Genomic DNA, 14,563 nt, shown 5'->3' on the forward strand with positions numbered 1-14,563 from the left:
GTTTCTAATGCTAAAGGTGATGCATGAGACTGACAGCACTGAGACATGGGCACAGAGTGGTCATCATTGCATTGGCCTTTAAATGATATTCTTTCCTGTCAGATAAATACAGAACTCAAGTCCAGTTGTCTCAGGTAGGCAGACTCCTCCAGTACTGATACTAACGGATAATTTATACTGAAAATGCCTAGTGAGCATCTAACTCCTCAGCAATCAACACAAAAAACCCCACTGATGCCAGTAAGCTCAGGAGTTGGACCATGTACCTGGCCCATAAGGGGAGAGAAGGGGCAATAAATAAAATGCTTAAAAATCACGTATGGACCAAACCAAATTTCCTCCTGTCGGGTGAGTGGCTCGCAAAGGCAAATAACTACATTATGTGTGAAGTGGCCCATAAGCTCTGGTACTTCAAAACTTCATCAAACCAGTAGGCCCATCTCTCACATGCACAGGGATGTGTCACATATTGAACAATAAAAAAGGCAATAAGGAAATACTCTGTTCAGATATAATTCGTAAAGGAGCTTCTTTTAGGACCAAAGGCTACTTGGAAATTACTGAAGGCACATGCAGCAATAAAACTGAGTGAGAAATTCCAAGTACCTGTCGGATAGGTTCACCAAGGCTTTCCAAGGTCCCTGGATAATTCTCAATGAGCGAGACATGGAGGTTGTTTTCCGCTCTTCGGGTGAGTGCAGATACAACGGCATAAGCCTGCTCCAGCAAGGCACAGTTTTGGCTATTTCTTGCTTTGTTTCGGATTAATTCCTGTAGATGAATGGAGTCGATGTTACAGGGCAGATGTTTCTTTTTAAAAAAAAGGGGCAGGGGGGAGCATTTCCTTGATACCAGAAGAGGTTCCCAGATATCAAACTGTCCTCCAGCTCTTGCATCTGAGCAACTTTTACCCCATTCTCTCACTGTGTGCTCTTTAGCTACCAAATCCTCTCTTTTCCAGCCCATTCTGGGGCCTCCCTGACTATCCATCCTAGCTTTTCCCTGCACCAATTGATACTGAACAAAGACAAAGCTGAAGCATATACCAGACACGCTTCAGTGACTGAATAAATAAATAAATAAATAAAACCCCCAAAGCAATCCTAAATGTATCTATTGTATTTGTCTTGCCCTTACCCTGCCGATGATACGAGGCATGCAACTCATGTGGCAGTGCTAAAAAAAAAAATAGATATTTGGTAAAACTAAGAAAGGATGGAAAAAATAGGAAATGGCAGTTATTTCTTCTCACATTTGTTCCTACTGTCCTCTCTCAGCAATGGCGACATGGGAAGCTCCCATGCTCTCTCTCATTTCCAAGAGACCATTAAAACTTTGGTGTTTGTGCTCAGGGGCAGGGGTTCAAAATTAGAAAATTAATTTGAACCTTCTTCAAATGATCCAAGTTAGAACACATAAACATTTTTCAAAATAACATTTTTATAGTATTTTTCTTGGGAAATAGCATTAGGATATCCAAATTTTGGATAAGTGCCAAAATTTTTTTTTGTGGTACGGGCCAGAACCTGAAACCGTAGGACAGATGAAAGCTGTGAGAGGTGAAACAGTTCATGACGGTAAAATGGTGTAAAGCTTTTCAGAAAACAGAACTTTGTCTAATCTTACCATAACGTGTATATGAAATACGAGGAGGGAACTGCTAAGTCAGTATCTTACAGTTTGGAAATTGCTTATTTTTATAACAGATCTGTTGCTGAGTGTGTAGCAATTTCTCCTTGTTATGGATGTATACATACACACACATATATATATGTGTGTATATGTATATGTATGTACATATCCATACCTACATGTATAAACATTTTACGTGTATGTGCGTTTGCGCGCGCACACATACATATATTTAAAGTTCATTCGGATAAAGCTTGTTGATCTTTATGGAGTTGGAAACTGTGAACCTCTCCCTGAATTCATATTTACAGAACGCTTTAGAGATCACCATCACTGGTCAAAATTACAGTCTTTCTCACTCAAGCATCTTTCAAGCGGAGTTACAACAGGATGAACGCAGAGAATATGAAAGGAGAATGAAGTCTTTTTCCTCAGAGGCTACACCAAGCAGAACATAAGCCTATTAGATAAAAGTGTGTAACAAAAGCTCCTACCTTGATAATAGTCTGATACTGCTGGATCCTATTTATGGGTTTTTCCAGGTAGTGCTGCAGTGGTGGGATAAGTGGCTGCGAAGGATCTTCAGTAGCTAAAATTTCCTCTGTGTATCTCTAAAGAAATATATACAAGAATGAGGAAAGATTGAGATAAAGTTTTAGAGAAACTAAAATTTAGAGTTTGACTTTTTTATATGGCTAATAGCATTTCCTCGAGTTCCTATATTTAATACAACTTTCACCATATACTGTTAACAGTGACATAATCATGTACATATTCATATCTATATAATCTTTATAATATTCATAAGGACATACTGATTGTGTCTACTAGGAAGAGCTAGACAGTAAATACAAAACTACTGTATTTGACAATGATTTCCCATGAAAATATTTAATAATCCTCTTTGGGATCATATTTGAATTAATGCCTATATTTCACGATACAGTGGGTTATCGGATGCACATTCGGTAGGTACTTGGGCTACTGTTTTACCTTGTAGAAATCCTGGACAGCTTTGCTGACAACAACTGACTCAGCCTGTATCCGCCCCACCAGGTACTGGATGTACTTATCAAACTCTGCCTCGTGCTTAATAAAGCACATGGCCACGTCATCATCAGTGTCACATTTCTGCAAGTCTCGGAGGTAGACACTGCAGAAGGGAAAAAAAAGACCTCTGAGGATCAGGTGATGGAATAAGGCTAGCACACCGTCCCAGCAGCCAGACTTTTAAACCAGGCAATCTCAGGTTAATACAGATTAAAGGAAGGACTGAGGGAATGAAGGATATTGCCGTGTTTAACACTTCTCAATTAAATTCACTCAAAAGGGTAAGAAATAAGCAGGACATGAGAAGTCTTGAAGCCCTGGGGACTATTACAGGAGTCCCAGCCCTGTGCTCTGACTTAAGCAATGCCATCATATCTCATCCTAAAATGCCCATCGACTCTTTTACACCCCAAAACTGTCAGTGCTCCACATCCTTTATAGCCTCCATAGTTACTGTAGCTCTGACACCACAGGTACAGAAGCTATCCTTCTGTCTCAAATGAAGAGATGCCCACCTGGAATGGAAACGAGCAATATCATCGATGTTTCTGAAGATGGTGGATTTCTGACTGGAAACAGCTCCTGGGACGTTGCGACAGGTCTCAGTGTACTTGAGGTGATGAGTCTGGAAGAACTGTAAATCTTGAATGTAATCCTCTTCTGAGATCAGCAACTCCTGAATAACAATGCTGAAGGGGAGACAAACAGGTGATAAGAAAGCGCAGAACAATCAGCACAATTATTTTTGACATGTCTCTAAAACAGAGATGAACATTTGGTCAGAGGACTCCTTTGAGTAGGTTGACTAGATCTCCCTGGACTATAAAGGGATTTTAGACACTCTGCTTACAGATAGGCACCTACATTACAGACATGTACAGCTGGGCCAGATGAAACTGAGTGCGAGCAACAGGAGGACCTGTGCAGAGTAGACAGCAGCAACTTAGATGGCACGTTATGGAACCAGCAAGATGTTACAGAGGCAAATATCTCTATGACAGCACACTCAGTAGCGCGCTGCACTGCAAGGGAGTAATACACAGCTGAGCAATACAAGTTTGTAGCTGGTCTTCCTAGAGCACTTCCACTCCCTCTTTAGACATCGTGCTCAAATCCAGAGCATCCCAAAGTACAGAGGTACTTAAAAGAGACAACACAAGTTTAAGATTTTTGTGAAATCGGAGAGCCTCCAGAAGGACATCATGGAAAATCCTCCTTTCAAGCCCACCTTCCAGTATGATTTCAATTGGCTGAAATTTTTCCAAGCTGAAATCACTGGCAAAGCAAAAGTTGCGAGAATCAAGTGAGGGAAAAGGGAGATGGCAGGCCTCAGTGATACAGAAAGGGTGACTCAGGCGGGACCTAGACACCAACATTCATGTTAGTTCAAACAGCAGCAAGGCTAAGCGGTGCCTGTACAATCCGACAAGTGCTTACGTCAGCTTCCTTTTGTATTCATCTTCAGAAACGCATTCTCCAGGGAATTCGGGAGCTTCTGTTGATCCCCACTCTGGTGACAACTACAATACAAGAGAAAGGACATGTTATTCTTCTCGGTTAACAGTGCTTTTGCCAATACGCACAGAGGAATATCCCTCAAAGACCCCTAATCCCTCAGCAGTCCCTAATGCAGCAGTGTGAAACTTCTTTCTTGCTTGCTGGAGACTGATTAGGTCTTTCAAGCCCAGGCACCCCTCCACACACACAAAAACATAGTCTAATCAAAACATGAAAAAGCCCCATCATGTTACAGACCCCTTCAATGACCTCCTCACCCTTCACTTCAGTTTAGAGGGATGGCTCTAAACTGCAGGAGAAAGAAGCAATTTTACATGAAAAATAAACATAGGACGATCAATTACCTTTAATTTCTTGTCCAGATAAGCTGGAGATACCCAGCCCTGTCGGGAGGGGCTCGATTTTGTGGGTTTAGTCCTGACTAGCCACTTCAGTGGATGAGCTGAATCAAGGATTTCCACATATTGCCCTTCCTTCAAAGTGATGGCCTCCTTGTCAGGAGCAGCAGGCACAAAGTCAGCGGTGACCATGTAGACGTCAAAGATCTGCACGCATGAAATGACAGTTATTTTGAGCTCTGAAAAGGGAATACAATACCATATCGCCTTCAGAACCTAAGCGTGCTCATCTGCGTTTAATGTTTTATTCTCCAACCCTTGTACGGCAGAGAATCACTGTTTACTTTTTACAAGGTGGCAAACTAAGTCTCAGAAAGGCTCTGGACATATTTTCAAAACATTCTGCAGTATCTTGGATTTACATCATGAAACAGTGAATTTTGCTCCCAAGTCAAAACAAACAGTGGTCCTGAAAATGTCAGAATAGGTCAACATTGCTAAAGGTTTAATTTTTTTAAAAAAACTGTTTGAAATGAACACCTAAAAAAGTTCAGATTTCCACCAAATAGTCATTTTTCACAGGAACAACTTCTCAATAAAATTCTTCTGACAAACTCTATCTGAGGCTGCAGAAAATCAAGCTCTGACTTTCTGAAGCTAAGCCATGAAAAAAAGAAACAACTGCTGAATAATGGCTCTGTTTTGACCATATTGACTTGAACAATTTGTTCAAGATCACATAGTGAGCATCAGAATCTTGTTCTCCAGTGCTAGGTCTGTGCTCTGTATCACAGGGCCCATACTTAAATACCAGTCTCTACTAAAGTGAGATAGATCCCATAAAGTAGGATGGAAACACAAGCGATTGAGCATTCTAAATAACCATTTTTCCTGGTATCAAACTGGTCCATAAAGATAACATACCTCCCCTCGGGAATCCCCATCTTCAGATTCGGAGGAGGACTCCTGAGCAATGGATGAAGGCCTGGATCGACCATGGCGAGGAGATGCAGAGGGAGTTTTGGATTCATCGTCACTATCTGCACCTGGCACTCGAAGTGTGGCTGAAAAGCAGAGCGACAGGGAAGTGTGAAATGCAGCTCTTGTATTTGAACATGAGTCAGGTCTATACTAACTTTTAATTTAATAAAATTAAATATTTGCTGAGAAGAGCACTTGCAGCATTTAGTGCGACTGCCTATCAATATTCAGGACTGCATAAACAATTAGAATGCTTTAATGCATGAGGTTACATGCTTATCGCAGTAAAAATATCTGTACAAGAGGTATGACTTCATCTTTGCTTCAAGATAAAATCCTACTACAAGAGAATCAATCTACGATATACGAAACAAACCGGAATTTTTCATTTTAATTTAACAAATCATTAGTTTACTGCACAGCTATACACACAGTTTTCAGCCTGGACTTGATTTTAAAATCCCATTGTGAACTACAACTCAAATTAAGATGGGGAAAGCCTGCAAAGCAGGATTGCTTTCAGATTCAGCAGTGATGCATTAACTTAACAACTCGAAACACCCAAGATGCACAAAACACACTTCCATTTTTACAGTTGCCCTCCACCTCAAGTTCACATTTACTCCTGCTTATTTAATTAAATACTATATGTTTAAAAAGAACATTAGCCTTGTCAGTTTATTTTAAGAGCTTTTTTTTTTCGTTCAAAATTGTGGATGAAGATGTAGCAGCTTGGATAGGTTCTGGCTAAAAATTCTCAGACCTAAACATTCACAAATACTTATGCAGGATGACTGTCTCAGAACCCGCTTCACAAATCTCACTGATATTTAAAGATCAAATGAAACCTAAAAACAGCTTGCATCATTTTCTGTATTACTTCAATTGCATTTGCCAGGTCACTTACCTTGACTTATTTTTGCAGATACCATTTCTGAGATACGGGAGGTGAGTTTCTGGAAGAACTCTTCTGTCCCAACATCGGCTAAGGAAACAGGGCTTTGGGGTACACCTTCTTTACCAGCTACACCATCAAGATCTCCTGGGAAAGAAAGAACTTTCTATTAAGCATGCAATACTTCACTGAAAAGTCAGCTTCTTTAAATAACAAAAGCTTCTCTAGAAGGAAAGTCTAATTTTCTTCACTTCTCCTGCTTCTAAACCTGTGTTTGCTCATATTTCCTCCAAATAATTCACCCCTGAACAGAGACCAGTCCTGAAAAGTTCCAATATTTCAGGAACTTATAAGAGGAAAAAGAACAAAAATAGGTGGTGATAATGAAATATGTAGACCATCCGAGCTGCAGATATGGAAGGTAGGAGTAGTTCATATAAAATAGCTTCTCTTACCTATTCTTGCTTCAGAGGGATGAACAGCTCTGGAAAAAGGAAAAAAAAAAAGAGTAAAGCAGGATTAGAAGTTAAAATGAAAAATCATGGCAATTTGGGTGGGATTTATGACCTTTAAAAATTATTTATTTATATCAGGCCTTTAAGGAAATAGAATCTGAGCGCTGTTTTTTTTTTTTTTTCTTTAACTTTCAGAGAAGGATTAGGACATCTGAGCTTGTTTACGTGAAGAAACTACTACAAAGTCAGCAAGGGTATAAATTTTCATAGTACAAGCTATCTGCCCTAAATCTCTGCACAATGCTGTCAGTACACAGGAAGCACGAGGAAGCTCACTCCACTTTCACAAAGCAATAAATTACATATCTCCAAATATGCCTAATAAAGGCCAGGTACATCCATGTGCGAGATTGCAGTGGAAGAGCTGATTTCACACTGGAGCTTTCTTCATAGCAAATTCCCCGTGCAGACAGTCCCCCAAATCAGCCATAAAACTCGAATGTTAACAGGCAAGCTTGATGCTGTAATAAATAACGTTTCGGTTGAAAGCTACCAAGTTTTATCAAGATTGTAGCAAACAGAACATTTGTAGTGTAATACCGGCTATAAACCCTTGGTAAGTACAGACTAGTGCCAATTAGGCCAAGTAGGACTAATTTCCTCTGGTTTTCACTTAAGATCCTTTTGTAGGCAATGGAGAGAGAGACAGACGGACACTTCCAGAGAGCAAACAGACCCTTAGGAAGGGAAATTCATCCTCTGGGAGTGCCCATCGCTCTCCATTGGCTCCAGAAGTCCGGTCAAGTCTTTTAGGCTGGATATATTCTAGAAGTGAAAGTGTGCTTAAGTGGATCCCACTCTTCAGAACGTGCTTCAAGCTGGGCAGAAAAACACTTACCCCAGGGTGGTCATTATGGCTTCTGATACCATCACGCGCTCCTGGGTCAGAACTTCAGCCTCTTTCACTGCAAGATCAGGGTTTATCGTTAGAGGACAGAAAACAAAGAGTATTTTTTTATGTATTTACTGTGGGGCACATTTTCTAGACATGGATTCCTGGAAATACCAGAGTAGTGAAGCTGTCCTGCTAGCAGCTCCTGACCCAGGGCACAAACTCCCACTCATATGATGCAAACACACTTCGTTCCCCTCCCTGTCCATACAGATGCATTTCTCCACCCTGCTAGGTTACGATTTGTGTCATTTCCTTATCAGTCACATTTATTTTTCTCTTAGCCACTGCATGAAAGGCAACGCAGAAAATGTGCTTCTACTGCAAGAAAGACTTACCATCTGCAACTTCTAGGGTGGCAGTGCAGATGGACTGGCCAGCCTTGTTGGTAGCAATGTATGTGTACAGCCCACTGTATTTCTTTTTAACATCCAACAGGATTAGACTGTGATGCATGTTTGAACTGGCGAGTTTATACCCAGGAGCGTTGGGTTTGATCCAAAGGATGTCTTCCTGAGACTCTTCTTTCAGCCAAGTGATAGTTGGCAGTGGATATCCTAAAGGAAAACGAATACAAGGAGCTCTAATTTTCCTAACAGTGTTACTCCTTTCTTACAAGCCTCAAGAGCCATGCTGTAACGAATGCTGCTTTTGACCTGTTTTGTGATCCTTTTACAGCAGTAACAGTCGCAATATACAATGAAGGAACACATACCTTTCTACAGCACACTCCTCTAAGGACATTAAAGCACTGTATAAAACCAGTTAACCAACATATCTTCGTAAGACTAGTAACTATTATTATGCTTGTTTTTATAGATAGGAAAATGGAAGTGAAGTTGAGTTGGATGCTTTGCTATGAGGCACACGAAGTCTCTTACAAAGTCGGGACTAGTGCCCCGGACTTCAGATTCAATACGCTAGATCAAGTTACAGTGAATTGGCCCAAAGAGAGACAAGAATGTGTCATGAAACTATGCAATTTAATTGTTATGTAGCTAGACCACTTACCTTCAACTTTTACAGAAAATGTGATGCTTGCACCTTTCTTAACCTTTTTATTAGTAAATCTTTCCAGGAACCTTGGTGGTATCAGCTGCTCATGGGCATCTGAAAACGACATTATTGGTGAAACATGGTTACACCTTCTGTGTGAGTTAAGACTACCTGAAAAATTTCTAGGGGTTCTGTTACCATCTGCTATGGAGCCTCTCACCTGTTTCTGGTGGTTCTTCTTTCTCATCAGGTCCTGTGAAACAGGGAAGAAAAACAAAATTACAAATATGTTTCTGTCCATGAGTTTCAAAGAAAAAAACGTGATTCCAGGGGATTACTCACCGCAGGACACACTGCACAGAAATATTAGTTCTGTTAAAAAGTTATGCTTTTTCTAAAGTATATTTATGAATAAAAATGCTAAGAATAGTCATATAGCATGGGAATGGATTTTGTTTCAGTTTTCCATTACTAATATTACACATGCTTACAAAGATAATTTTCATAAACTACAACTCACCCCTACCAAGCTCACCTAATTAGTAATTCCAGAAGAATTATGCTAATAAATACAAATACACATAATCATCTCTGCAAACACCTACTTCCACAACTCTCAAAATTTGTTAGTATTGCTGCAGTGTCTTACTGGAACAGCCACAAGTTCGATTCGCAGAAGGCCCTCAGTTTTAGTAAAATTAACTGTTAAAGTTGGTGAAGTTAGGCAGGAACGAAATCTGTGTACTTGAGACCACAATCAGGCCTTGGAGAAGCGACATGTCTAACCTTAGGGGTACACTGTAAACTTACAGGTGAACTGAGAATAAGATACATCATGTTTTAACCACAGACTTCCTCATCTCCCTTGACTTACATTGGTAGGCTTTTTCAAGAACAACCACCATATAAAACAGAGTGAGTCATTGGAATAAAGATAATCAGGAGCCAGGACATGCCAAAAAAATCTACCTTTGACTACCAGCCTGGCTGATGAATATGCGGAACCAGCAGAGTTAATGACAAATATTGAGTATTGGCCAGCATCAGCCTTGGCGACATTGAGAATTTCCAGGGAGTGGAATTCTCTTTTATCAATCTTCAGGATACGGTCCGAGGCACTTAGTGGCTGTCCATCTTTGAACCAATAGAGGCGAGGCTCTGGGTACCCTGCAGGCAGCAATTACAGATGCAGAGAACGGAACGTATTAGCAGTGACCATTTTGGAGCATCTCCACCCAACCACATGCTTCAGAACAGTCGAGGAAACCTCAGATCTGCCCAGTGCTATCGTTTTGAGGGTTCGCCCCGTTAGAAATCACCGCCAAATTTATTCAATTCTATTTGTTTGTTGAAGGTTTTTTTCCTTTCTCTTCATTTTCTGACACTCTCTGTACTTGCTGCATATCCAAATACCTTCCAGGTTCGAAAGGTAATGCTCAGGCCCGATTTGCAACATACACAAAGCCAAACACTGAAATCCCTAGCGAAGCAAAATGTGGACCTAAGTCACCCTTGGTTTGTATCACAACTTCAACACCCGCTCCAAGGACACTGAAGGCAAAACAGCTCTCACCATTTTAATAGGCAGCAATAGGAAAAGCAGGAGAATCCCTACCTCTCCCTACCACTGAGAGCAGAAAGTAGTTTTTGCAGTTTTTAGCCTGTAGCAGCGACTCCCTCATAACAGGGTAAGACAATGCTGCAGAGAGGGAAGATGAGTCTAGGACTCATCACTAGTTCCTAGCCCAGGACTGTTTCATTTATTAAAGTGAATAAAGAGATATTCTCGCTTTTTCATTCCTTATTGCTTCTGCATAACTAGTGTGCTCAGAGAATTACAGGACTCAGTTTTCAGCAACATATGCCTGTAATTATGCCTGCAGATATGGGCACAAAATAGGCCACTTTATCTGCCTATGTCCGCTGCAGAACCCAAGGTTCATCAGCACATACATCATCTTCTAGCTGGCTTATGCAAAAATGGTGCAAGATGAACAGACTGGGAGCACAACTGAGGAAGAGCACATAAGAAAACCTTGTCCAGCACTTCGCTCCGACAGCAAACCTGGAACAACACAAAGTGTTGTGGCCTCCCCTCACCTTTCACTTTCAGGTGAAATTTTGCCAAAGATGCTCCAGGTGCCACGTGAATATCATGAAGCTCATCGAGGATCTGAGGCAGTTGCTCCTCTTCAGTGGTAGACTCCTCCTGCTCGCGGCTAAGAAGCAATTAGAGGTAGAAAGAAGAAAGTCACCGAGACAGCAAAGGGTTAAGGAAATCAGGATCACCTATTTCAGGTTAATTCATTCTGTGCGTTTTGTCATCACAACAGCACATGCAGTACTATATATCATTAAAAGCAGTGGAGAAATCCCCAGGCTCGCTTGAAAGCAGCAGGGCAAATTAGCCCATGATAAATGTCCAGCTGCAGTAGTTACTCTAACTGGAATCTCATCTCATCTGACTGTTCCTTATTACATTAAACTGGCCCTGCCAGGTACAGCAAAAACAGACTCAGTATTTCCACGCAGAAAGCAACATTACAGAAATATATTGATCTTACCGAGTCAGAAGTTACAAAGAACTAGAGTTAGATTTACCTTGAAATATACTCTTTGGCACTGTAGTAGGAGGAAGTCTCTGTTGCATCTGCTGCTGTCTCATAGTCAGTGCTGGTCACTGTTAAAGAGAAAAAATATTTTAGATAATCTGAAGTTTGAAATTATTTCATCTTATAATAATTACAGCAACTAGAGCTAACAGTTTCCAAACTCGGAGGAATAGTTTTTGCTGATCTCCCTTATTAAAAATCCATTATTTCACCTACACAACCGTTGCACCATGGCGGTGTTTCCAAAGGTAGCTAACTATCGCTCCTTTCAAGATCCAACACGGATGCTTCAGGAGATAGTCAGAAGGGCTTCCTAAGGGGAACATCCAGGCCACCTTCTCTGTCGCCTCTCTGGTGTTCAGAGCCTCAGAGAAATCCCAGCGAACTGGGTATGGTCTATAGTAAGATGTTTCTCTGACCTTTAGGAATAACTGGGCTCTGCTCTGCAACTGAGCAGCTCACCCATACTAGTGACATCCACGTTGTCCTTATAATTAACACTTGTACCATCATTATCATTTTATTAACACATTCACAATATCCTAGCAGAAACATTTTAAAAAGTAGTTTGATAGCACTTCCATATTTCTTCATTTTGCTTGTAGAAACTGTTCAGTCAGCCAATCCAGAATAATATATGCTCTTTAGTAAAAGGGCATCCACAGCACTCTAAGAACCAGACTCAGTTGAAAAGCTGCATTTCTGGTGCAAAGAAAATTTTGGAGGCTTTTCCCCCCCATTTGTTGGGGGGAACCCAAGAGGTTCATTTTTAAAAAAAATGTAAATAGCATTTTTCTTAAAAAATATTTATCCCCCTCTAAGCATGACCCCTTCCCTCTGGCTTTCCTACAGTTATTTTGAGACTTACAGTCCACTCGAAGCTCAGCTTTGGTTGAAGCAACACCCATGTTGTTTTCAGCAAGACAACGGTAAACACCCATGTCAGCAGGGACCACAGCCGTGATGATCAGCTGATGGCACCCTTCCTGGTCCTCGCTGATCATGTAATGGTCATTTTCTTCAATTGCTTTCCCATCCTTGAACCAGCGAACCGTGGGGAGAGGTTTGCCAATGACAATACAGTCAAAGCTGACTGGATATCCGTCTTGGACCTCTTGGTTTTGAAGCTCAGTCATGAACATGGGGGCTAAATCCAGGGTAGTTAGGGGAGAAGAAAGGAAAAATTGGGTTGCGTTAGATGTATTTTAGGAGCGCTTCTGCCCAGTGCCAGAAGACTTCTGCTTCGCAGGTTTTTAAATAACAGAGTGATATCTTTTCTCCATGACAATAAAGGTCAAGTAGAAACTCCCTGACAAACACTAAGAAAAAATTCCCCTGGACTGCCAAAAGTATTGAAATCTCACAGCTGCAAACTATATATCACCTCAGTTCTTCCCCTTGACAAAATGTCTTTTGTCCCTCTTTAAGGGCTGTTCTGAAAACTGTTTAATTAACTTAAGTATAGCAATAAAAGCATTTATAGCTATATTATTATAATAGTGGAAATTGCTACTACAAAAGCATCTTTACAGAAAAGTGAGAATTTTGCAACCCCCTGCTCCAGCACTGACTTCCCTCCTCTCCCCAAAAATGAAAAAGAAAGAAAAATTTCATCTATTTTTTCAAAAGTGCAAAGATTTCCAGAAAATATCTGCATGAAATGAAAAACAAAGGTTTAAGTTATTCACAAGTAAAAAAATAACATCCTGACCTGCTCCAGATACCTTTTTCAAAGAAAGAACGAGCTTGCTTTACTCACCTGTATCAGAAGTCAGTAAAGGTGGGGGAGGTCTTGCTACTGGTGGTACAAACTTCCCGACGGCGGGTGGTGTTGCTTTCCCAATACGCAATTCCATTTTTTTAGGGCCTTGTTCCAAAATGTCAATTTCCACAGGGATTCCCAGGGCACCAAACATCTCTCTGAATCGAGTGGCTGCAGTTTTTGCCTCAGACAAGATTTCAAACTTGATGTAGATGTACTGGTCGTCCTCACGATACGTCTGATGGTCCACCACCTCTACGTCCCCTTCATCTGCACTGACAAAGAGCTCTTCCTCCACGTCAGATATCTCCGTTGAGATCTTGGCCTTGAAGAGTCTGTGAAGCCTCCTTCCTGCTTTACGGAAAGCATCATCCAGCTCACTGCCAGACGAGCTCTCAGTCTCACTGTCAGTGGTATGTTTAACTTGCTTCTCTTTACGAATAAGTTGAGGTTCCTGACTGCCGATCGTCACCTTAGCACTGTGTGAAACTTTGCCAAATTTATTAGATGCCTCGCACGTGTATTTACCCGCATCTTTCATATCCAGGCCAGTGATAATCAAAGAGCAGGTCCCATCACTGTAATTGTCTATGTGATAGTAGCGACCATCTGAAAGCTCTTCCCCGTCTTTCAGCCAACAGACTTTCATGTCACTTTTGCTGTGGGCCACACACTCAAGGTGGAGAGTGCTTCCAGGCTCACCAGAGAAATCTTTGAAGGTCTCAGCAAACACTGGGCACTCCTGTTGCTTCATCTCCTTCCTGACTTTGTAGCCTTTGAAAGCAGCCTGGATCTTTACAGCTGCCTTGGTCATGGAAGGATCATCTAAATCCGTTATTTCTGGTTCAGCTGGCTTAGCAGCTGGGACCGCCACAGCAGTCTCCACACTGGATTTCTCCCACTGCTTCCATAACTTGCCTGTGGAGCCCGATTGAACCTTGCTAGTAACGCTGACACTTGTCTTCCCAGCTTTCTTGAGGTAGTTGACTAGTGAAGGAGTCCCAGCTCTAGACTCATCATCTGAACTTGTGAAAGAGAAATCGGCTTCTCCAGTCCTAGCCAGCTCGTCACATGTGGAGTATTCCTCTGAGTAATAGTGAGACATCTCTGCTTCTTCCTTCTTCAGTTCCTGAAGTTTCTCATCCTCTTCAGGCACCTCGCTGATGGGATCCAAGGTGGGCTCCCAGCTCATCCAGCGTTTCTTGGCCAGAGCTTCCCACAGCAGGTGAAGGTCTCCCTCCTGAGCAGCCTCAGGGGGCAAGCTGGGCTGGACATGTCCATCCACCAGCTCTTCCGGTTGGCTTGCGCTGGGTGCTTCCCTGGCGATCTCTTTTAGCAATGCTACAGTAGGAACTGAGGAGAATTAGATTGG

General features: G+C 41.6%; 1 protein-coding gene across 1 annotated transcript in view; it reads right to left on the minus strand.

The window, feature by feature from the left end:
• Window positions 1-14,563, minus strand: part of LOC136991352 (obscurin-like) — a 147,040-nt gene that overhangs the window by 40,047 nt on the left and 92,430 nt on the right. Inside the window, 18 exon segments of the mRNA XM_067292219.1 lie at window positions 607-771; window positions 2,127-2,243; window positions 2,626-2,785; window positions 3,198-3,371; window positions 4,120-4,202; window positions 4,545-4,745; window positions 5,463-5,602; window positions 6,427-6,561; window positions 6,870-6,898; window positions 7,768-7,834; window positions 8,160-8,378; window positions 8,833-8,931; window positions 9,038-9,070; window positions 9,787-9,984; window positions 10,918-11,036; window positions 11,419-11,497; window positions 12,298-12,576; window positions 13,189-14,544. Coding sequence (XP_067148320.1) covers window positions 607-771; window positions 2,127-2,243; window positions 2,626-2,785; window positions 3,198-3,371; window positions 4,120-4,202; window positions 4,545-4,745; window positions 5,463-5,602; window positions 6,427-6,561; window positions 6,870-6,898; window positions 7,768-7,834; window positions 8,160-8,378; window positions 8,833-8,931; window positions 9,038-9,070; window positions 9,787-9,984; window positions 10,918-11,036; window positions 11,419-11,497; window positions 12,298-12,576; window positions 13,189-14,544 — 3,653 coding nt within the window.

Source organism: Apteryx mantelli, chromosome 2 (assembly GCF_036417845.1).
Source record: "Apteryx mantelli isolate bAptMan1 chromosome 2, bAptMan1.hap1, whole genome shotgun sequence".
In the NCBI taxonomy this organism is placed as follows: domain Eukaryota; kingdom Metazoa; phylum Chordata; class Aves; order Apterygiformes; family Apterygidae; genus Apteryx; species Apteryx mantelli.